The sequence below is a fragment of the Hemibagrus wyckioides genome, linkage group LG03 (assembly GCF_019097595.1).
Source record: "Hemibagrus wyckioides isolate EC202008001 linkage group LG03, SWU_Hwy_1.0, whole genome shotgun sequence".
Classification (NCBI taxonomy): Eukaryota; Metazoa; Chordata; class Actinopteri; order Siluriformes; family Bagridae; genus Hemibagrus; species Hemibagrus wyckioides.
Genome location: NC_080712.1, coordinates 23,324,989 through 23,348,250, shown reverse-complemented (window position 1 = coordinate 23,348,250; position 23,262 = coordinate 23,324,989). Strand labels below are relative to the sequence as shown.

At 39.2% G+C, this 23,262-nt stretch overlaps 1 protein-coding gene across 2 annotated transcripts in view; it reads left to right on the top strand.

The window, feature by feature from the left end:
* The window catches only part of plekhh2 (pleckstrin homology domain containing, family H (with MyTH4 domain) member 2), a 30,613-nt gene extending 9,184 nt beyond the window's left edge, over positions 1-21,429 (top strand). Inside the window, exons 3-30 of one of the 2 annotated variants that reach the window (XM_058382924.1) lie at positions 2,910-2,972; positions 3,074-3,223; positions 3,984-4,067; positions 4,171-4,252; positions 4,386-4,568; positions 4,759-5,480; positions 5,557-5,632; positions 5,857-5,951; positions 8,057-8,219; positions 8,316-8,452; positions 8,538-8,651; positions 9,435-9,521; positions 10,895-11,053; positions 11,885-11,965; positions 12,052-12,207; positions 12,933-13,041; positions 13,198-13,310; positions 13,401-13,580; positions 15,252-15,349; positions 15,429-15,606; positions 15,697-15,852; positions 16,279-16,376; positions 16,506-16,647; positions 16,976-17,121; positions 17,794-17,923; positions 19,105-19,191; positions 19,280-19,429; positions 19,577-21,429. In XM_058382924.1, the coding sequence (XP_058238907.1) occupies positions 2,910-2,972; positions 3,074-3,223; positions 3,984-4,067; positions 4,171-4,252; positions 4,386-4,568; positions 4,759-5,480; positions 5,557-5,632; positions 5,857-5,951; positions 8,057-8,219; positions 8,316-8,452; positions 8,538-8,651; positions 9,435-9,521; positions 10,895-11,053; positions 11,885-11,965; positions 12,052-12,207; positions 12,933-13,041; positions 13,198-13,310; positions 13,401-13,580; positions 15,252-15,349; positions 15,429-15,606; positions 15,697-15,852; positions 16,279-16,376; positions 16,506-16,647; positions 16,976-17,121; positions 17,794-17,923; positions 19,105-19,191; positions 19,280-19,429; positions 19,577-19,759 (4,122 nt within the window). In that variant the 3' untranslated portion in view covers positions 19,760-21,429. Of the gene's footprint in view, positions 1-2,909; positions 2,973-3,073; positions 3,224-3,983; positions 4,068-4,170; positions 4,253-4,385; positions 4,587-4,758; positions 5,481-5,556; positions 5,633-5,856; positions 5,952-8,056; positions 8,220-8,315; positions 8,453-8,537; positions 8,652-9,434; positions 9,522-10,894; positions 11,054-11,884; positions 11,966-12,051; positions 12,208-12,932; positions 13,042-13,197; positions 13,311-13,400; positions 13,581-15,251; positions 15,350-15,428; positions 15,607-15,696; positions 15,853-16,278; positions 16,377-16,505; positions 16,648-16,975; positions 17,122-17,793; positions 17,924-19,104; positions 19,192-19,279; positions 19,430-19,576 lie in introns of both variants that reach the window. The other variant, XM_058382915.1, reaches the window with a different exon arrangement.
* Positions 21,430-23,262: the final 1,833 nt, after the last annotated feature.

Sequence of the window (23,262 nt, the reverse complement as noted above, 5' to 3'; positions counted from 1 at the left end):
GAACCCAGAGTCTGGTGGTGTTATGAAGTCTGTCCCATCATCATGTTCTGTCCAGTTTGCACTGTGAATGAACCATACATACTCTTTCATCCAGTCGCTTCGGGCTTTCCAGAGATTATAGCAAGTAACGCGCTCTAACCATAAAGCTAGCGTTCTGTCTTACAGCTGCATGCAGTATAGTCTGTAATTACGATGCTTCTATGTCTGTACATTGAGGTTGTTAGCTTTATCATTTGTCAAAGGCCAAAGAGTTCATTACACTCTTTTTCAGTCTCCAAAAACAGCACATTGCAATTATATAGCTATACATTTCAATGCCAATATGGTCTGCAGTCAGAGCTGAACAATGTGACTATATGATATGGATACTGCATTATATGATATTATATTTTCTAATTTAATTGCTAATCAGTTCAAGTACAAATAAAATGAATTGTTTAATTTTCCCACCATTTATTAGTTGAAACGATCACATTTGTTAATAACAGTACTATACTTCTCTGTTTTGTTGACTTTTTATTAGCAAAACTGCATTGGATATATCTGAATATCGCATTATAGTGTCATGTTGTGCACTGTCTTAACAGAAACAATAAATAGTTAAAATATGGATATTGAAAACATATGAAATACAGTGATATAAATTAATGAGTATGAACATCATATTCTCTGTGTTACACACATCAGCCAGCATTCGTGGGAACATTTGGTATTTTTCATACCATTACTGATCAATTCAGCCTCAGAAAATTGGTCCGAATCTAAAATTGGACAGAAAGCCTGGACAACACAAAAACATACTGTGGATGCATTTTAGCACACTATGACCTGTGTGCATTTTTGTGGTACTGGTCTTCCTGTTGGTCACTGAACAAGACAATGACGGCACAACCGAAACATGTTTTATAAACTGGGACATAATTATAGTGTACAATATAATGAAGGGATTAAGAAACAGATGTTTGTGATAATGGTTTTAGAAAATCGGTGAAAAAAGAAAAGCCTATCTAGATGTTTCAAACAACAATTTTCTATATCGTCTGGCTTGAATATTTGAAAATTTGGAGTCAAAAAATACATCTTAAAATCTTTTATGTTCTCAGTGGAAGCATGATACATTGCTAGGTATATTTCTAGCGATGTATTATATCACTTTATATTGCTCGCCTTTATGAGTGTTAATAATGAAGGCAGTGTGTGAAAGTGCCAGAACTGTTGTTTTTTTTTAAATGAAGAGTGTAGAAGATGTCCTTTGTCATATTTTACTCTATAGAATGACTGTAAAGTGTTAAAACATGAGTTCTTACATCACAGAGGTGTTCAGTGGGGTTGAGGTCACATCTCTGTACTCGAGATTTTCCACTCCAAGCTTAGCGATCCATGCTTTCCTGGACCTCGCTTTGTGTGCACATTGGCCCATTTAGTTCTATGCTATACAGTTTTGTGCTTCCAACTTTATGGCAGTAGTCTGGGACAGAACCACATACAGGTGTGATGCAATACGGTGTAGATTGCATATTGATGGTCAGCCAGAAAAGTGGGGATTTTAACTCTTTCCAGAAACAATGACAAAGTTGTTCTTTTGCAGCAGCTAATACTTTGTTTTTGCTTCCATTTACCATGATTTATAACTCTGTGGCTTTTGAAGATAAAGTGTATCATTCTGATGCTTTGTTTGAGCCAGTGAATGTGTGAATAGAGGGAGTGTGAGTGAGTGGGTGAGTGAGTGGGTGGGTGAGCGAGCGGGTGAAGAAACAGGTGAGCGTGTGTGTGTGTGTGTGTGTGTGTGTGTAATTGGTTGAGTGAGTGATTTAAGTGCATGAATGAGTGTATGAATTTGTGCATGAGTGTGTGAGTGACTTAATGAGTGAGTGGGTGCATGAGTGTGTGAGTGAGTGCATGAATGTGAGTGAGTTGAGTGTGTGTGAGTGAGTGCATGAATGTGAGTGAGTTGAGTGTGTGTGAGTGAGTGCATGAATGTGAGTGAGTTGAGTGTGTGTGAGTGAGTGCATGAATGTGAGTGAGTTGAGTGTGTGTGAGTGAGTGCATGAATGTGAGTGAGTTGAGTGTGTGTGAGTGAGTGCATGAATGTGAGTGAGTTGAGTGTGTGTGAGTGAGTGCATGAATGTGAGTGAGTTAATGAGTGAAGGAGTGTGAGTGAGTACATGAGTGTGTGAGTGAGTTAAGGAGTGTGTGAGAGTGCATGAATGTGAGTGAGTTAATGAGTGAAGGAGTGTGAGTGAGTACATGAGTGTGTGAGTGAGTTAATGAGTGAAGGAGTGTGAGTGAGTACATGAGTGTGTGAGTGAGTTAAGGAGTGTGTGAGAGAGTGCATGAATGTGAGTGAGTTAATGAGTGAAGGAGTGTGAGTGAGTACATGAGTGTGTGAGTGAGTTAAGGAGTGTGTGAGAGAGTGCATGAATGTGAGTGAGTTAATGAGTGAAGGAGTGTGAGTGAGTATATAAGTGCATGAGTGTGTGAGTGATTGCATGAGTTTGTGAGTGTGTGAATGAGTGCATCAGTGTGTAAGTGAGTGCATGAGCATGTGTGTGAATGAGCATTGGAGTGGGTGAGCAAGCGGGTGAGCCAGTGTGTGTGTGTGTGTGTGTGTAATTGGGTGAGTGAATGAGCATGTGTGTATAATTGGGTGAGTGAATGAGCATGTGAGTGTGTGAGTGAGCATGTGAGTGAGCGCATGAGCATGTGAGTGTGTGAATGAGTGTGTGAGTGATTGTATGAGTGTGTGTGAGAATGCATGAGGGCACGATTAATGAGTGCATGAGGATCTGAGTGAGTAAGTGCCATGAAAGTGGAATGTTTATTGAACTGAACAACTCTGCAAATGAATCATATGGGAACAGTTAAATAGATAAAAACAAGGTGCAACCTGGTGGTGTGTTGCTTTGCAGATGCAGCAGTTGGAGACACAGGTTTTGGAGGCAGAGCGAAGTGCCTATGAAGCAAATCAACAGGTAAGTACTCTAAACAGCTTTTCTAGTTTTATTTAACTTGATGTGACAGTTCTGAAGTAGAACTGATGTGGCCAGGTTTGAGTTTGCACCATGCATTTCAGGTGCAGTGGATGGAGGAGCGTCTGAAGGCTACTGATGTGGAATCTGGTGACTCTGAGCTGAAGCTCTTCAGACGCTGCCAAGACCTTCAGGCTGCTCTGCAGGAGAAAGAAGAGCTCATAACATCACTGGAGCAACAGCTAGAGGAACAGGTCAGTACCTCATTCAGACAGTAGGGGGCAGACAGGGGCTTTTACAATCCTGATGCAAAACTGACTCCAACCAGTAAGTCAGTTGCTTTCACCAAAAATAAATAACTCCATCTTGCGAAAAGCACTGGCAATGTATATTCTAGTTTGTAGTATCTCTTGTCTTTTTTATGACACAGAGTGAATCTTTTGTTCAGAAGAGCTGGGTGCTTGGATATTTTAGCTTGAGATAAGGCAGAGTGAAGGGAAAGCGGTTGTGTCTATAAAATAACTGACATTCAAACACAAAGAAGTTTTCCAAACTGGTTTCCAAATAGGTTTCTTCAGCCATTTAATACACATCAGCTAGTATTTTTTATCTTTATTTTTTATGTTCACTGTGTTTTTTCCACATTATTTTGTGAGGTAGGAAATAAAAACATTCAACGATTATACCTTTAAGCTGGCTAGAAATGTAAAGAGATGTAACTATCAGAGATGACATACCAATATTAATATGATCAATATTATAGTTTTGCAATACTAACAATTATAATGCTACTTCTTTAACTTATCCATGTTCACCATTAGTTTGCAAAGCCTTGTGGGCAATGTCATTTCTTTAAGTTGTGTGAACTTGAATCCTTGTCATCCTGAGGACTTCCTTTAATGCCTAACTTCACTTAACTGTTAATGCTCATGTTCAAAATTAAAGATGCACATGGCTAGTTTGTGTTTGATTTGTTTTATTGCAACCTCACTAACATAACCTCCATCTCTACAGAAACAGGGCCGAATTCAAGATTCCAAGATTGTAGAGGAGAAAGCTGCAAAGATCAAGGAGTGGGTGATGCGGAAGTTAAATGAGGTTTGTGTTCATCCATAGGTTTAATAGTGTGTGTGTGTGTGAGAGAGAGAAATGTATGTGAATTTGCCTTATTGTCTCATACCTGTTTTCCTTATGGACTCAGTTTGAAGTAGAAAACACCTCCTTGAAGGAAACAAACCAACAGCAGGAGTCTCAGATATTAGAACTGAAAAGACAAATTCAAGGTGTGTTTACTCAAGTACACATATACACACAGAGAGCATCTTTCCTCTGAATTAGTGCAGCACTATTTATTTGGCAACCCGACTTGTGGTATCTGGTAATTTTCTTAACTAAACTGCATGTATTGTTTGTCAGTCCTGGAGCAGGCTGTAGGACACAGAGGGTCGGATCACGCAAAACCCGGACAGGCCCAGCGGCTTAGCAGCCTGACCTTTGGCTGCTTTCATGTCCAGGGGAAGAGTCCTCAGGTGCGAACAGGCCCCGTGCCAGTTCAGAAGAGCACCGGCAGTGTGTGTACGACCCTCACACACACCGACGGTAGGAGGCTCTCAGCTGGTCAGGCAGATCCTCATACATATATCTTAAAACTTAAAAATGCCTGTGCAGGCTTTCTAACTAATGCTGACGTCTCGTCTGTCAATATCTAACCTGTTTCTGTGCTTTCAGACAATGCAGACCTTGTGGATGGAGTAAATAAGTAACCCATATGTTCTGTGTTTCTTAACAGACTGTGGGAATAAACAAGATCCAGAGACTGAGGTTGTGTGTCCCAGTCCTGGCATGGAGCCTGAGCAGGAGAAGGAGTGTGACACTACAGAGGACATCCTGTCTCACAGTGCTGAGGACAAAACAGAAACAAGGGAACACAACATTACCAGCTTAGAAGACAATGACATACAGCAGCCCATCTCTATATTTTCATCTCATCTAGCTGGATCAGACTCTTCAGCCAAGCACAAAGCCAACGAGGACAGGGTGGACATTGAGGATGGCTCCTCGGACGAACTGAACAAGCGCTTTCGCATGCAGCGCCTAAATTCTTCGTCCTCCTCCAGTGAGGCCAATACGCCCAGCCCAGTTCTGACCCCAAAACGTCCCACACCATCCCAGGATGCACATGATACACCTGCCTCGCCCAAGCAGCCTCGCCTACGCAGCCCCAATGCCTTTAATGTTAGCGTTGCTCTAGCCAAGAAGCACCTAAGCCAGCCATCAGTAGTTAGCGAAACAGTCCACGGGAGAACCCGCAATGCCATTAGCATGCTACGTCCATTAAAGCCACAGGAGACTGATTTGAACCAGGAGCAGGAGATGGAGACCAGTGAAGGTACGATACCCTTTGAAGAGCCTTCTAAAACCCCAGCAGATGAGCCGAAGTCCCCTGATGCAACTGCACATTTACCAGGGAACAAGCCTCCCACCCCTCCACTGCACAGGTTCCCATCCTGGGTTAGTAAACATCTCATACGCTTGCTCATCTGTTCTTTCTTCACATTTATTAAACACTTTTTATTGTTGTCTTCAGGAAAGCCGAATATACGCTGTGGCTAAATCTGGAATTCGGCTTTCAGAAACATCATGTACAGATGTAGCAAATAAGGGTAAGGTTTAACATCTTCATTTTAAAAAAGGAACTAAGGTTTCTTTCCATTTCTGTATTATTCTTCACATACTTCACACCCCTCTAATCATCAGAAGATTAACAAGAGTTCTGTCCATCATTGTATTTTGTGGATATTTCCAGGATAATTGAGTAAAATCACTGGTCTTTTTCAGTCTGTTCCTCTTACGCCAAACCTCATCTCGGTCTTTACTCTTTATCCAGACTCCTCCCACCCATCCTCATACCCTGCCTTCATGCTGTATACATCGCTTATCTACAGAAACATGAACACACCGGTCTACACCTCAGTCAAAGGGGTAGGTATTGGTTTTTTGAAGACCAGCTGAGCTTAATATGAGCAGGAATTCAAGTGATTGTGTGCAAATCAACTTTTATATTTTTGTATCCACTTATTTTTGATACCACTAGAGTGAACAATTCAATACCAGTTGCTGCCATTTTTGTTCAGTTGTTACTGACTGAATATGCTATTAAAATTTTCAAGTTGTGGGCCCAAAACTGACTAACATACTGAACAAAAGCAGGGTGAATGAATAATTGAAGGAGTCTAAGCTTTCACAGACCCATGATGGGATTGTTTTATTAATGGTCCATGATAGATTCTTATTTTCTAGACACATTTCTTTACAGTGTTACAGAGTTATTTGATTACAAATCAAATAAATGAACAAAAAGCAAATTGAAGCTGATTAACATTACTTAGGTCATCTAAGAGTATTTTCACACTCTGTCCATTTCAGTGGTCCAAGTGGTCTCAGATCGATGACTCAGCAGTTTTTGTGAATCTGTCAACACAACTAATGAATTCACACCTCTCTAATGTGTTCCACCACCTTTTATTTCAGAAGTGGTCTGAGTGTGAGTTGTCTGTGGTTCATTTTGATTTGTGCATTGTGAAAACATAGTGTTCTCAGTCTGCTTCAAATTTTGCTTTAATAAAATAACTTGAGAGTTGCTATACTTGTACTTTCGTTACTCTTGTTTCCGTCACCTAATAGATAAACAACTTAAATGGCTTTCTGTGGGGTCAAGGGGTCACAGAGTAAGGGCAAAAGAGCCACTGTGGCACTAGCAATCATGCTATCAAGCTTAAGTTTTCAGGCAGTAGTAATAAGAGTATTGTGACAGTGACCAGAACAATACTTAATGTATGATACTGTTAGATAGATAGATAGATAGATAGATAGATAGATAGATAGATAGATAGATAGATAGATAGATAGATAGATAGATAGATACTTTATTCATCCCAAAGGGAAATTCACACAGTATGTACAGTATGTGTATAAGTAAGTAAACAGTAAAAAGAGTGTGAGTGGAATTTCAGTACTTTTCACAGACAGTTCAAATCCCATCACTGTCAAGCTGCTACTCCAGAGCCCCTAAACAAAGCCCTTAATCCTCACCCGAATTAAAGTAATATGTGACTTTGGATATGGGTATCTGCCAAATGCCATAAATGCAAATGTTTTCAGTGAATCATTTGTCTCAGTACAGTGGGTAGTATAGCTGCCTGTTTTTCACAGCTCCTGCATGTGTGTTTGGAGGTTCACATGGACGTACGTGGATCTACTATATAGTATTTGCCCAAGAATGCAATTAGTTTATGTCCTGGCATCCTATCCATTCTCTCAAGTTGCATCCAGTGTTGCTGGTATTGGATCCTTATCAACTGCCTCCCTTAACAGAAAAAAGCAGTTACTAAAGATTATTAATAAATGATTGAATTGTCTCAGTTCAACAATACTAGAGCCAATCCAAAATGTTCGATCTTAACCTAGTGACATATCAGCATATGTGCTGGCTCAAGGACGAGGAAGCAACTAAGTGAAATGTACTACCCATGGCCAACTGATTCTCAGTCTCTGGCTTGTAACCAGCTTATCTCCAATCACCTGATATCTGAATCTACTTTGAATAAACCAGTGCTCGTTTCAGAAAGCACAATTTGCAAATTATAACTGATAACACAGGATGAGATTCACCCAAATCAGAGTTCCTCATTCCAAATACTGTACAAGGATTAGATGGAATGAAAGTCAGTTGTCTTGACAAATTATTCTCTAAAACTGATATATACTCTTTTATAATATAATAGTTTATAATGAATTAAGGGCAGTTACCAGATCCCTACACCAAAGGTTTAAATTAAACCTGTGCAAGTGGATATTGGCTATTCTGCTTCACTTTCCATAAAGTGCTCCTAAGCTTCTTTAAAGCCTCATAGTACAAATCAATTTATTATGTTAATAGGCTGGCTAATGGTTTTGTTGTTGTATAGTGGTATTTAATGCACCTGTTATTCCTCTTATTTTTTTTATAGTTTGGCCACATGAGGGCAGTATTGTTAAGCAGTTACTACAAATATGGGTGTGGTGTTACACTGTTTTTCTTGCTGTAGAGGGTGGCGCTGCTGAGCAGCACTCAGTTTTCAGAGGAGTCCTCCACCTCAGAGGAAGAGGAGGGTTCAGAAGAGTGTCATTCATACTCGGGTGAGGAGGAGAGCAGTTTGCGTGCTTCCAGCCCCAACTGTGCCAAAAGTCAGGAAAGCTCCCTCAGGAGAGGTAGACACCCACAAACTGACCTCAGACTTGAGTATCCCCTTACACATTACACTGTTCCCTTTTGAAAATGTCTGATGCGTGACTCTCTTGGTTCAGCTGTGTCCCTTTCTTCTATGGCATCTGAGAGTGACTACGCCATCCCTCCTGATGCCTATTCTACAGACACCGAGTACTCTGAGCCTGAGAACAAACTGCAAAAGACCTGCTCTTCCACCAGTGACAGTGGCAAGAGTGTATGAGACATGCGCACACACACACACACACTCATGCTGCTATGGTCATGCCATTTTACTCACAAGAAACAATATCTTGGTCCAGGAGCCAATGGAAAAGTCTGGCTACCTGCTTAAGATGGTCAAGACATGGAAGAAGACCTGGAAACGCCACTGGTTTGTCCTGAAAGATGGAGAACTGATGTACTACAAGTCACCGGTCAGTCCCATTTTCATGAACCAAATACAGTGTCTGCTATAAAGTTTGTGACCCCTTTTCAGTACAATTTTCAGTACTTCTGCACAAGTCTGACCTGAAATGTGATAAGATTTTTATCTAAGAACCCATTAAACCAATGACATAATTATATTTATTAATAAAGAAAAATGATCCAACTTTAAATATCTGTCATTAATGGTATGTGAACTTATGCTTACAGTACCTGGTATGAACCCCTTGAGCAGCAATAACTTTAATTATTGCATCAATCCTGCACAACAGGTTGGAGGTATTTTGGCCCATTCCTTTTTCCAAAACTGCTTCCACTCAGTGATGATGAATGGTTTTGTACATTTTTCCAGCCTGGTGAGCATCAGTAAGTCTTTTTCTGTGGTCCTCTGGATTGGTCCTCCTTTGATTGAGACATGGCACACTTCCATAAACCTGTGTGGTGAAGACCAAACACTCAAGCTTATGTGTTTTAAACATAGAAGAGCTTGCTGAACCCACACCCGAATGCAATCCATAATAAATGTAAAAGCTATTATGTTTTTTTATCATTTGTTTAATTAGGTTCTCTTGACAAACTGCTGACATTTCAGATCATTTCAGATTTATGCAGAAATACAGAAAATTGTAAAGGGTTTACAAACTTTCCAGCAGCACTGTACCTGTATATTTAGAATGCTCATGATGCAGCCAGGGTTTCCACAGTAGGTGGCAAGTGTGCAAAGAAATTTTAATACAGGTTTTTTCCTCATTTCTCATTATCCTTTTCCATAGAGTGATGTCATCCGTAAACCTCAAGGCCAGATTGAGCTCACCGCTTCCAGCACTATTTCCCGTGGCGATGGCAAACAAATACTTCAGGTATTGTGTGTGTGTGTGTGTATATATATATATATATATATATACCAGGGATGTAACCGAGCACAAATACATTATTAAGATTGAACAGATCATGTGTCCTGAATCTTGCAACAGTCAAAAACTGAAAAACTAGCCCAAAATGTTTCAAAGAAATGTGTGTTTCTTCTTTTCTAGAGTAAGTTAGCAGTGGTGTGTATTTCTGATTTGCGGTATATACCTACAAAATATGTGCCTTACTGAGCTTTATAAATCAAATCATATTTCTCTACAAAAAAATAGAAATGCTTTTATTTATTAGTCCACAGCTTCATATAGGCCATTCACGCTGTGCACTCAATCATTGTCCATTGTGTTTAAAAGAAAATCTTACTGGAAAATCATTCAATCATTACAGGAAACAAACTTTTCTGATCTTTTTGGAATGTGACAAACCCAGAAAATAAGGTCAGTCTGAGCCAGTATTATTAGATATGTCATGTTGTAACTATAAATGAGGGCGCTGGTGGCTCAGTGATAGGTTTCTCGCTTACCATGTGGAAGGCCCAGGTTCGAGTCCCAGCCAGTGCCCCCACCCCAGCCACTGGATGCAGTGCCGGTCTCAAGCCCGGATAAAATGGGAGGGTTGCGTCAGGAAGGGCATCCGGCATAAAACCTGTGCCAAGTTGTTGTGCGGACCAGTTGGTCTGCTGTGGCAATCCCTCATGCACGTAGGGGGCAGCCGAAAGATCAACAACAACATGTTGTAACTGTAAATAATGGTTTCTTGGGTTAATTTGGGAAAGGATTATTATTTTTAACACTGTTAACTTGCTTCCCCAGTCTCATGGAATATAGAAAACTTGCCAGAAAGTTCCAAAGAGCATCTGGTTCAGCAGTTGAATAAAAATATGTAGACATTTTAAAAAGTATCTAAAAATAAATAGAAGTTCTTTTTAAAATTACTTTTTTTTTTTTTTTTTTTTTTTTTTTACTGTTTTCCAGTGTTTCCAGGGCATAGAGTTAGGATTCACAAATAAATAAATAAATAAATAATCAACTAGATAGATAGATAGATAGATAGATAGATAGATAGATAAATAATCAACTAAATAAATAAACAAATAAATAATAAAAAATAATAATAATCCCATATACCAGTGTTTACTTCCTGTTCAAATACAAATACAAATATGTAAACAGATATGAATATGTTCACACAACAGATACAGATATTAATACAGATAATGCCAGTGTGTTACACTACTAATGTGTACTGTATACATGTACTGTGCTTCTCCATATATTCTGACTTGAATGGCTTGTTTGAATTCTTCTGGTCAAGAATTCTACCTGGTATCTGTGGTATCTGAGTATCTGTATGTTTTGGTTCACAGGTGGTGACAGGAAAACATGTGTATCATTTAAAAGCAGACTCTCCTAACCTACTAGAGGAATGGCTGATGGTCCTGCAGTGTGTACAAAAAATCAAAGCAGCCAGTCCTCTGTTCACCCAGCCCAGTGTCCGGCCAACCATGAAGGGACATCTGACTAAGGTTTTACAGTTATTGACTCTATTAATGCTGCTTAAGTCCCACATTTCTCAAAAAAACAAGCAAAATACAGTATGTGTCATGGCCTGAGAAAACCTATTCCCAGTGAAATTTTGACATTTTTAAGTGGAGACTTCTTTAAACAGACTTTCACTGTGGCATGACTTTAAGGTCATGTATGCAATAGAGATTTAATAGAAGAAATCTGTGTCACAACGGCCCAGAAATATGTTGTCTATTAACCAAGATTTGTCGATATAATTACAAAATAAAGAGTATGGCACATTGCATAGAAATACTAAAGATGTGCAGTTACTTTTAAATGTTTTCTGCAGAGATATTTAAGTACCTGTATATACTGTACCATCTTAGATGTCTAGCTTTATATTGCACCTCGCAGTTAATACTAAGCAATGTCACTTTATTCACTCTGATGAAATGTAATGATAATACTTGCTTTCACATTAACATTAAGAATTCTAAGTATTTTTAATATATTAATTGTAAGGAGTGTTTGTGACATTTCTGCTAAAGTTGACCGGTACAGTATGTAGGTATCATTAATAACAGTTTATGGACATAGACCAGACTGCAGACTGAAAATGTTCTTGATGATGTAATAATTGTTTAAATTAAGCATAAGCACCATAGATCCAAATACATCTGCAGTTTCCAGTGAAGTATCAGTTCAACTGATACCTTTTGGATTTTTTTTCTCTGCATGGATCTGATGACATACTATGGAGATTTTGTGATAAAATTCCAGTTCATGTCACCCTGCTAGCACCCCTTGTTTGCAGTGTTGGCATCTCTGTATATGTTTTCCTCTTTCAGATGAAGCATGACTGTTCTAAGCGTGTGTGGTGTGCGCTTATTGGAAAGACACTATATTACTTCAGATGCCAAGAAGACAAGGTACATCCAGTCCCCCAATAACACCCTCACTGCACTCTGTCTATGTGTGTCTGTGTGCTTATACATGTCATGCTTTCTTGCCCCAGTTCCCCCTTGGTCAGATCAGGCTAGCAGGGGCATGTGTGGAAGAACTGAACTCAGATGATAACAGTAAGAATGGTCAGTCCTTTCAGTGTGCCATCTCCATCCAGACCTTGAACCAGAGCCCCACTTACCTGCACGTAGATTCCCCACATGAGAAGGTAAGAGCAGGAGTAAATTTAGCCTAACTTGCTCTCCTAGTTTTAGCTGTTTTGCAACAATTATCTTGTTTGTGACCAAAGTGAAACTCGCTTATATACATGTATAGAGCTGATGAGTCAACTACTAAAACACATGATACAATCGGAATGCACATAACATTGTAGTGATTAAAAAGAAGAAGAAGAAAATACAGCATTACAGAAGAAAGTAGGAATCTCCAGTTTAATAGAAGTGATTAATGTCATTTATTTTTTCATCACTTTTACAATCAGACAGTGTTATTAGTTAATTTTGGGAAGTGAAATATAAACATACAGATTAATAGTATAGTATAAATATTATATAAATGCTGTATAAATATACACTATTAATAGTGGTTCTTGTAAAAGAACCAGTATTTTATATTCATGTATTATAATTGCAATGATCTTGAACAGCAGTTTCTTTAAAGGTGCAGTATGTACTTTTTAACGATTATTAGTTATTGGCCTGTAATCAAATCAATTGTAAGTATACTTTAGATAAACTGCCATTCAGAACACTGCCATGCAGTAATTTGAAATAAATGTTTGGTTTTCTGTTTCTGTTTATAATTTTTATGTCCCGGAAATAACCTCCATTGTACTCTTAGGACATTCAGCGCAAGCTGTTTTCATTATAATTGCAATTTGCCCCGTAGGCAGCAGAGGGCTCTCCAAATATGCTAACTAGTAATGTGTTATAGGCAGCATGGCTGTACCACCTGTCAGTGGCAGCGGGCAGCAATGTGGGGCAGGTGGGAACTGAGTTTGAGCGGCTGGTTGGCAGATTGCTCAGTGTGGACGGGGACCCAGGTACGAGTTTCTTGGTTAATATTGTACTACGTAACCAGCTGACTGGTTCTTCACTGCCACTGCAAAAAAAAAAAAATTAAATCTATTTTTTAGGTCATATAAATAAGTCACTCCAGTCAGCTACTGCTTTTGCTCAGGTTTCATTTTCTTCCTCAGGCTCTCAGGTGTGGAGACATCCCATGTTGTGCTTCAGCAAGGAAGCCCTGTCCACCCCGCTCACCACTCTGCCCTCGCAGGCCTTACAGACCGAAGCCATCAAACTTTTTAAGGTCACAACCCATGCTCATTCTTCTCTATGTTCTGTGCATTATAGATGAGCTTTGCTAACATGTTACACCCACACCATCCCTGTACTGCAGACATGCCAGCTCTTTATTAATGTGGTCATCGACACTCCAGCTATAGACTACCACGTGACACTGGCACAGTGTGCACTGCAGATGTGTCTCACACACTCCGAGCTGCAAAACGAGATCTACTGCCAGCTCATCAAACAGACCCGCAGGAGGCAGCCTCAAGGCCAGCCATGCCCATTGCAGGTGAGGGCAGCACTTCTATAGCCAGTGTACATTTAAAATGGAGAGTAGTGTTTTAGGAAACCTTTCAAAGTTACACAGTAGAGAATCTAATGGATAATGATTTAATAAATCCATTATGTGTTTCTTTAAAACTAAAATCACTTAACAAACTGTAAGCAAAACATTTGTCAGAACTAGTAGATTATAAGTTATTATTAGACATGTTATAAACAATTAGTCAGGTTATATTACAATAGATTATCTTGTAATATGCATATATTGTAAAATATAAAGTTTAAACAGCCTGAACTTGTCTACTCATGTTATGTTTAGTTAACAGCATCAACACATTGTCAGTTTTCTAAAGGTGTGTCATGGTTTATCCAAACTAATAACCAGCCCTTATTTAAAGAGGGATATCAAAAGAGGGATATCTAGGCTGTGTTTGACTCAATACTACATATTATCCTCCCTTCTACATTGTTAGAGAAAAGGCTTCTTCATATAGTTAAGGGTTTTTGAGATCATGATTTGAGCTTTTTTTCCAGTTTAGTAACATTCAGTATAGTAGAGTTTCCAAGTCTTATACATTTTCTACCACTATTCGTTAGCATATTCTCCAAGCAAGCATTCCACCATTTTAGTTAAATGGCACAACAGTATTTTCCCCACTCCTATTTAAAAGCTATTTTAGCTTCCATCAGTTCAGTTATCTTATCAGTTATCTTTCTTTCCAATTCCAACATGCCCAAACTCCATCATACTGGATTCCTAAATGTATTCGCATACTATATTTTTGTTTTTAGAGGTTGTCATGTAGAGAGTACTTCCTCCTGTGAGAGGACAGCTGTGTCTGAGCAGATAACTACAGTTTCTGCTTTGTCACCATACAACAGGTGAAGACTGAGTAAACGAGCATTAAGGCCAAACCCAGTGTCTTTTTTTTCTAACTGGATCTCATCTAGTTCTGTGTAATATATTCAGAGTAATGTAGTACATTCCTCACCACAGACACTACACTACAGTGGTAGAGCTACCGAGTATAATTCCAGACTAGTCTGATCATTTCCTGTTAAAGTCTGAAGCATAGCCCTCAGTACCCATAGAACATCCTGCCACCGTTTGACACTTTCCTGTGGTAAGCTTTGTCTCTAACATACACACGATAATTTAAAGCATTGGCACAACATTTGTACATAGCTTACTTGAAAGTCATTTTAAAGTTAGAATTGATCAGATTATAAAATGTATAAAAAACACAGTTGTTTAATATGACAGTGTCTTCTAGTAGAACCATTCATCCATTGCTTCAGACCAAATTACTTGTGCCAGAACTTACACAGCTATGATGTACGTATCAGAAAGAATAAACACTTTCGGGTATTTATTTCGTTTAAAAAAATAGATTTATTCTTAAACATTTATGTTAATAAAACAATTTCCTCATTAAATACCGCTTTAACTGAGTTATGGTATCTTGTTTTTGTTGTCTTTTTGATGACTCATAGGAGATCTGACTCCCATGAGTTCATTGTGTTGACTCAGCTGGGAGGAGACAGGTGCTTTGTTTACAGGTGCCACACACAACCATGGAGAGTCTACAAGTGAACTCTGTCCACCAGGGGCAGTGTTTTGTAGTGCAGTTTACAGGCCAAGTTGGTTTTGTTGTCATGTACTTGTTTGTTTACACAGGGTTGGCAGTTTCTGGCATTGTGTGTGGGACTCTTCCTGCCACAGCATCCCATTCTCTGGCTTCTCCAAGTCCATCTCAAAAAGCATGCTGACCGCAGGTGTGTACACATGTATCCAAAGATTTCTGATGTGTACAGATTGAAGCCAAAATCTTAATGTTTATCTGTGTAACTGTAGGACAGAGGTGGGGAAGTATGCCATTTACTGCCAGCGTTCTATGGAGAGAACCCAGCAGAAGGGTGAGCGTCAGGCCCGGCCCTCACGAATGGAGATACTGTCCATATTACTGAGGAACCCTTACCACCACTCGCTGCCATTCAGTGTGCCTGTGCACTTTCTCAACAACACCTATCAGGTCTGAAAGAAGGGAAATGGCATAATACATGGTGAAAAATATAAAATTTTAACCTTGTCTAATTGGATTGATTGATTGATTGATTGGTAGGTTGTTGGATTCGATGCCTCCACCACAGTGGAGGAGTTTCAGAACCGTTTAAACCATGACACAGGCATGAGGAAGACGGGACAGTCTGGTTTTAGTCTCTACTCAGACGACCCCACTGGACAAAACCTGGAACACTGTCTAGAGGGCAGTCTGATGGTTAGATGGTCTTTCTAATTCACTTATTGGCCTCGTTCAAACTTGGTGTTAACATCCGTACTAGATGAAGATGGTATTTTATCTGTCTCAAATGCATCTCCAGTGACGGTTATGAATTGAATTCCATGATAAATGTAGTACTCCCTTGCATTCTTGACAGAGGCACATAGTAATTCTTATTTAGTTTCACTTACTACTTTGTAAATAGTTGTTCCAAAGGTATATTTTTATTTAGGCTATAATCAGACATGTGTTTTCTGTGAGTCCCTAAAATTTTATAGTCCTTAAAATTTATATATATATATATATATATAAATGCACACTAATGAATAATGCCTAGTCTGAACAGGTCCACATAACAAAATAGATCGAAACACTTAAAATGCTTTGATAATTTAATATCGAAGTTGTGTGTCTCCTCTACAGATTTGTGACATTATCGCTAAATGGGAGCAGGCCTGTAAGGAATTACACACAGGCAAATCTGAGAACACCAGGACTGTGAAACTGACCTACAAAAACAGGTCGGTGAATCCCACAGCTCAAAGAGATATCAAACATGACAACATCCTCCATGACTCTCCGTAACATTCTCCACCCCTCTCGCTATCTGTCATTCTCTCACGCCCATTTTCATATTTTTTTTATTCCAGGTTGTACTTCTCTCAGCAGCAGAGAGGAGAGACTGAGAGAGAGCGCCTGCTCTTGGCCTATCAGACTAATGAGGAGATTGCAGCAGGTCATTTCCCTGTAAACAAAGAGCTTGCCCTAGAGATGTCAGCTCTGCTGGCTCAGGTGTGTTACAGATGAAGCAAAAGCATCGATATGCACTGTATATGTGAATAGATATGTAATCTTTAGTCATGTCCAAGTGGAAATTTTGTTTGAAATGTAGCACAAAACACTGGCATTACATGTATAAAAATTCGTTACATACTTGGACAAAATTCATACATTTACACATATACACACTACAACATGGCAGGTGACGGAGACCTCCAGCAGTAATTTCTCGAGCCTGTAGGTACTCCTGAATATTGCAACACAGACAAGTGGATACATACTGTAAACAATCCAGAAGTTAACCTACTAACTGTATGTTTGTCTCTTATGTCCCCTTCAGGTGGAATTTGGAGACTTTGAGCGTCCTTTCGCAAGTGCAACCGGCTCTGGCTCTGGACAGACCAAATCTACACAAACTCTAAAGCAAGTTCTGGAGCGATTCTACCCCAAGCACTACAGACGAACCTGCTCAGAAGAGCAGCTGAGGTAAACCCTGCTGACTGCATCAGAGCACTGGGTCTCAAAAACAACACGGAAGTATCACCACACAGCATTACAACAAGCATAATGCAACTATTACACTGTACTGTAATGTAGCCTAATAACCACAGAGAGTACAAGATATTAGGGGATAGTTAGCTTAGTATATTTTGTGTGAAATATGAAATGATGATGAATGATAAAGATATTGACTGGATAATACAAAACATTATCGTGAAATATGTTAAAACACGGTTCAGATATGAAATGGTGAGGCAGTCTGGTTCTGGCTTAATATTTGAAAGAGCATATTTGATTGACAAACCCCCTTTGTCCAAGACTCCTAGCCTATGTACACCAGTCACACAGAACTATACACAGAACCTGCAGTACATAATTATAGGAAATATAGGTTACCTTTCACTTGCTTACATGACTTGTAGAGACTCGTAATGACAAAGATTACTCAAGACATTACCTTAAGATTAGGGCCAAGAGAAATCTGTGACCTATACTGTCTGTATAAGACATTAGGAGATCACCAGGTCATCATTCATACTTTATGCATTGCATGCATGTTTGGTTTGGCCACTGGATCAATATTAACTTAATGTATTTGAATAAATGTATTTTGTAATATTCACATTGGTATCCATTTCTTTCATTTCATCTTACCAGGCAGTTAAGTGAGAGGATCTCTGCTCGCTGGGCTTCATTGAGGGGACGCTCCACCTCAGAGTGTGTGCGGATTTACCTGACTGTTGCCCGCAAGTGGCCCTTTTTTGGGGCTAAGCTGTTTGAAGCTGAGGTACACGTGCTTGCTTTTTTGACATCGTGTACGTATTGATAAAAAAAAAAGGTCTGAAAACTATGGTTCTGTTCACTGAACCTCACTAATATGACTAACTTACTTTACATTAGTGAAAATAGTTTATTCAATGTCAAATCACTACAATTCATCACAATTCTGGATTATGAGGTATGTATTCATCTTGGGCTGAGCTGAGGACTTGTTTGAGAACCACTGCACTGAATATACACTATATGGCCATCTGACATTCACAGTTGTATGTAGTATGTGGTTCTTCCCCAAGGATTTGCCACAAATACAGAATATAGGGTGTCTGTATGCTGTAGTGTGACAATTTCCATACACTGGAGCTAAACTGTTTTTGCATGAAAATATGCCTGTGTAAAAAAGCAAAGTCTTTGGCAATTCGCCAAGGACATTGTAGGAGAACTCTAGTGACCTGCACAGAGCCCTGACCTCAACCGTACTAAATACCTTTCAGATGAATTGGATCACTAACTGCATCCTACATCTGTGACTGACCTCACTAATGCTCTTATGGCTAAATGAGCACAAATCCCCATAATCACAATCTAAAATATAATGGAAATCCTTCCAAAGAGAGTGAAGATTATTATAGCACAGGTGTACTAGATCTGTACATAGCAGATATGAGTGTAATGGCCAGGTGTCCACAAACATTGGGTCATATAGTGTATGTCAGTGTCCATACTAGCAACTAGCTAAACTAGGAAGTCATTGCAAAATGCAAATCTGGTGCATGCTCCTGCTGTGTTTTGAATACTGGCACAGACAGACTGGACACACCTACGTCATTTAAAAGTTATATTTTTGTGAAGAGGCACAGAAAATTTGAAGTAGATTTAAACGATACAGAGGTGGAATTAAGTGCTTGCAATTTCACCAATTCAAGTAGTTTTAAACTCTTTTTAAAATAAAAAAGATTTTTGGTCACAAAAATTTTTTGTCACAACAAAATTCAGCAAAATTCTGGAGGGACAGATAATACTGCCTGAACACCTTTTAGCATTTATATGTACATATCAAAATACATTATAGCGTGTAAATCGAAGAGGATGTGCATTAAATAACAAAACCAGTAGAGCCTGAATACTAATTTCCCCTCACTGTATATGCCAGAAACTATTCTATCTTTTATCATTTCTCTTTTTCTGTAGCCCCTCTCACCCTCTTCACTGCAAAGCACACGTGTTTGGGTAGCAGTCCATGAGGACGGACTGAGTGTGTTGGACTTTACATCTATGGTGAGAAGATATCTGCAGTCCAGTTGATTTCTAATATACGAAGTAATGCTTAACCCTCTAAACAATTTCTACTCTCTCAACTGTTTAGAAACTTCTAGTGTCCTTCTCCCATAAGAACATTGTAACATTTGGAGGTTGTCGTCAAGACTTCATGCTGGTGGTGACTCAGAGCTCCAGAAGCAACACAGCCAGGGAAAAGCCTACTGAGAAACATCTATTCACCATGAGCACTTTTAAGGTAGAGACAATACTGGTGGTAGGATTAGTTTGAAAACTTTCACAAAGGCATTATCCTAGTCTATTATTTAAACTTGATGTGAGGTTCTTATAGTTGAGGTCTTACACTGAGGTATGTGTTTTTTTGTGCTTTCTGTGTCCAATACAGATCCGAGAGCTGACGCTCCTTATGGCCAGCTACATTAACAGCTCCCATCAGCAGAAGTCAGCAGCACACCATCTCTCTGCCCCAGCACTGCTGCTGGCCCAGTGTCAATCTGGAGAGCAACACAGCTCTAAATCCCCTCCTGCAGGCAGTGGCAGACCCAGCAAAGCCCCCACACTGCTCTGATGTGCCTTACACTGGTACAGCCTCGAAACTTGGAATGGGCTCGTATTCAAAATGACTTGCAACTGCTCTAGGGAACAGGAACTTGGACCAGATTTGCATTTTGCTGTGACTTTCCTTTGTTGACCTGAATCCGTAAAAGTATGAAGAACAATACATGCCCTTTTTCTTTTTACGCTTCATAAAAAAAGGATGTAAAAATCGGAGGTATTTCTCATGCCAAGTGTGTCCTAAAATGATTAGGGACAACAAAGCTGCAGATGTACTAACAGGACTACATATGAAATCATTTCAAAGGAAACTATGTAAATGTTGACCAGACATTTTTGTTATTCTAATCAGCTCATGGATTTTTCGAGAAATAGAGATTATTCCGGAAATAGAGTCATCCTGGAGCTCAGGAAAAAGAAGAAAGACATTCCAAAAAAATTGAATTGCATTTAATTTTCTTCAACACAGACAAAGTTACAGACAGGAAAAGCATAACTAAAGCACACTGTGGAGGCAGATCAGGTTTTCTTAAAAAAAAAAAAAAAAACAAGCCATTGCAGTTGAATGCTGGATTGGCAGGTAGATAAAAGAGTAGCTCACATGGATTATACGTGAAACATGCTTGATTTACAGGAAATGTGTACAAGCTGAAAGCAGCAGGGTATAACAGTACTTTCGGAATGACTCAACCTACAGCAGGGTTTTGTTTTTTTCTGGCAGGGTAGATTCTTTACCACAACCCAAATTAAAACTGTGAGCCACAGGAAGTAGATTTACAACGAAAGTGGCAACATTGTGCATTGAGAATCTTCTTCTTCTTTCAGCTTTTCTCTTCAGGGGTCACCACAGCGAATCATCTCTCTCCACCTATCCCAATCTTCTGCATCCTCAACACTTGCACCCACTAGCTTCATATCCTCATTTATTCCATCCATATACCTCCTCTTTGGCCTTCCCCTTTGCCTCCTGCATGGCAGCTCCATGTCCAACATTCTCCTACCAATATACTCACTCTCCCTCCTCTGAACATGTCCAAACCATCTTAATCTGGCCTCCCTAACTCTGTCCCCCAAACGTCCAACATGAGTTGTCCCTCTGATGTACTCGTTCCTAATCCTGTCCAACCCTGTCACTCCCAAAGAGAACCTCAACATCTTCAGCTCTGCTACCTCCAGCTCTGACTCCTGTCTCTTCCTTAGTGACACTGTCTCTAAACCATACAGCATGGCCGGTCTCACCTTCCCCTTGATTCTCGCTGATATTTTTCTATTACACACAACTCCAGACACCATTCTCCAACCATTCCAACATTGTGAATTGAGAATAATACGCCACATCTATGCCGTGCAGTTATTAAGGGTCTGTTTTAAGTTTTATTTCGAATCTATTTATTGTAAAAATGGGAATCTTCTGCCAAGGTTCCTTATGTATACACATTCCAATAAATATTAAATGTTATAAAACAGGTTCAATAGCTTCAGTATTTTTAAAAGACTAAACATGTTTACATATTTAAAAAAAAAACTTCTGTAGAGATATTCAGGTACTGGAATTTAAAAAGAACTTCCGTGGAAGCTGCTTTTATAATGTTATTATTCCAGAGTAGGAGTGAATGTGTGCCTTGTCTCTCATCTGTGTATGTGCCTCTTTATACTATAGTAAAATGAATTACACATTCTAAACTGTTGCTTTAAATGTTTTATCAGATGTCTTTTGACAGACGCAGGTGATTTGCTGAGATAAATGAAAAGAAATTTCCGATATGCCACTCAGGTTTCACCTAACCTTCAGCAGCAACATTGTTGTAACCCCCTAGTGTCCCGCCTTCTTTTCTACTATGTCTCGACTGATTGGCACATTGCTTTGAACCTCCCCTGGTTACCAGGGAAACACCATGAGAGTGACATATCTGTTTCAGGTATGAGTATAACTGACCCACCCAAACCTGTTTGAACTGGCCCCTGAAACTCGAAAGATGCAGGCTGTGTTGTGGAAAAGACTTGAAAGAACACGGCACAAACAAAAGAAGTGGAAAAGGAAAACAACTGAATGAGACGCCGACTCATTTCTTGACGTTCAGCCAAGAAAACTCATTTTAAATCATGGATCCGTGACATATGATCACTTAAAATAGCAAAATAATATGAAATCAAAGCAGTAAAAACAGCTGGGAATTAAAGCATTATGTTTGAAAGGTTTTCCTCATTCATTTTATATGAAGCGTTGAATGCCAGAGTTAATTCAGTAACACAAAGGACAGGATTTACCCGTGGTTTGTTTACATTTGCTTGAGGCAATGGACACTACAAAGCCATGAGATGCTTGTAGGTATATTGTTTTTAGGAAACCTGGAAAACTACTACCAGGGTTACAGACATTGTTCAGTATAGCAAGTTTATTAAGACCATGGAGGGCAGGTTAATTTTTACCAATGAGTTAGCCAACTGAAAATTTCCAGTTAAAAGTTAAACAAATACTTGCCATTCAAAATAAATACACCAACCAGGTGACACTGAAAGGCAGTGACAGAAGCCTGGTTTTGCGTTAAAACACAACACACTGTGCAACAGACTGAACCTGGTTGTTCTGGTCTAACCTGATTTTACTGAGTGTTGGTATTGCGCACCCTTCACCTTCAGCTTTCAACTCTCTGCTGTTGTTTTTTTTTTCTTCCTAGTTTAATAACTTTTAAATGGTTTTATATCATCTTCATTCAGGAAACAGAAGGTGGTATTATATAAATCATTAAGTGGCCATTAGTGAATTATGTAAATGGTATCTTTAAAGAACTATATACGAGTCAGATAAAGCGTGTGTGTGAGAGAGCATACATCGGGTAGATTGGTGAGAGAGAGCGCCACACATTTTCACTGCAGAATTAAGCCACATGCTTTAAATGTGCTGGTTTCTCTATGAGAACAGGTGTGGCACAGAGTCACATTTCCCAACTGCCTTAACAGGAAGAGCATTCATGTAATCCGTGTGTCTGTTTTCAACGAAACTGGGGGCTCTGGTTTGTGAATCATTATACTGAAACTTTTTATTCCTTATTGAAATTATTAAAACAGTTAAAGCTGTTGACTTGAGTGACAAACCTATTCATGTTTTATAAAAATAATCAATTTCTTATGAGCCAACATCTCCATGTATGTTGACTGCATTATCAGTCACTACTAATATTCTGCCTTCTTAAATTTCCATTATTTTTCAAGTGGAAGCATATTGGTGAAATATTTACAGCTTTGGTGCTGTCACAAGCAGTATGGGCATGATCTAGATACCCTCACCAAGGTTTCCAATTACAACTCTACCCTAGAAGAAAAAAAAAAAAATTACAGAATGCAGAGGTTGTTTTTAGAAGCCATTGTGTTTAAGTAGTAGCAGTGTGAGTGGAAAAGAACAGAACTTGCAATACTGGTTTTCAAGCATTACATTAAAGCCTTGGGTCAAATTGTAAAAGTTGGTTGAGGTTTTAGATATGCTTCAGTCTGGTACAAAAACATAACTAAGATTAA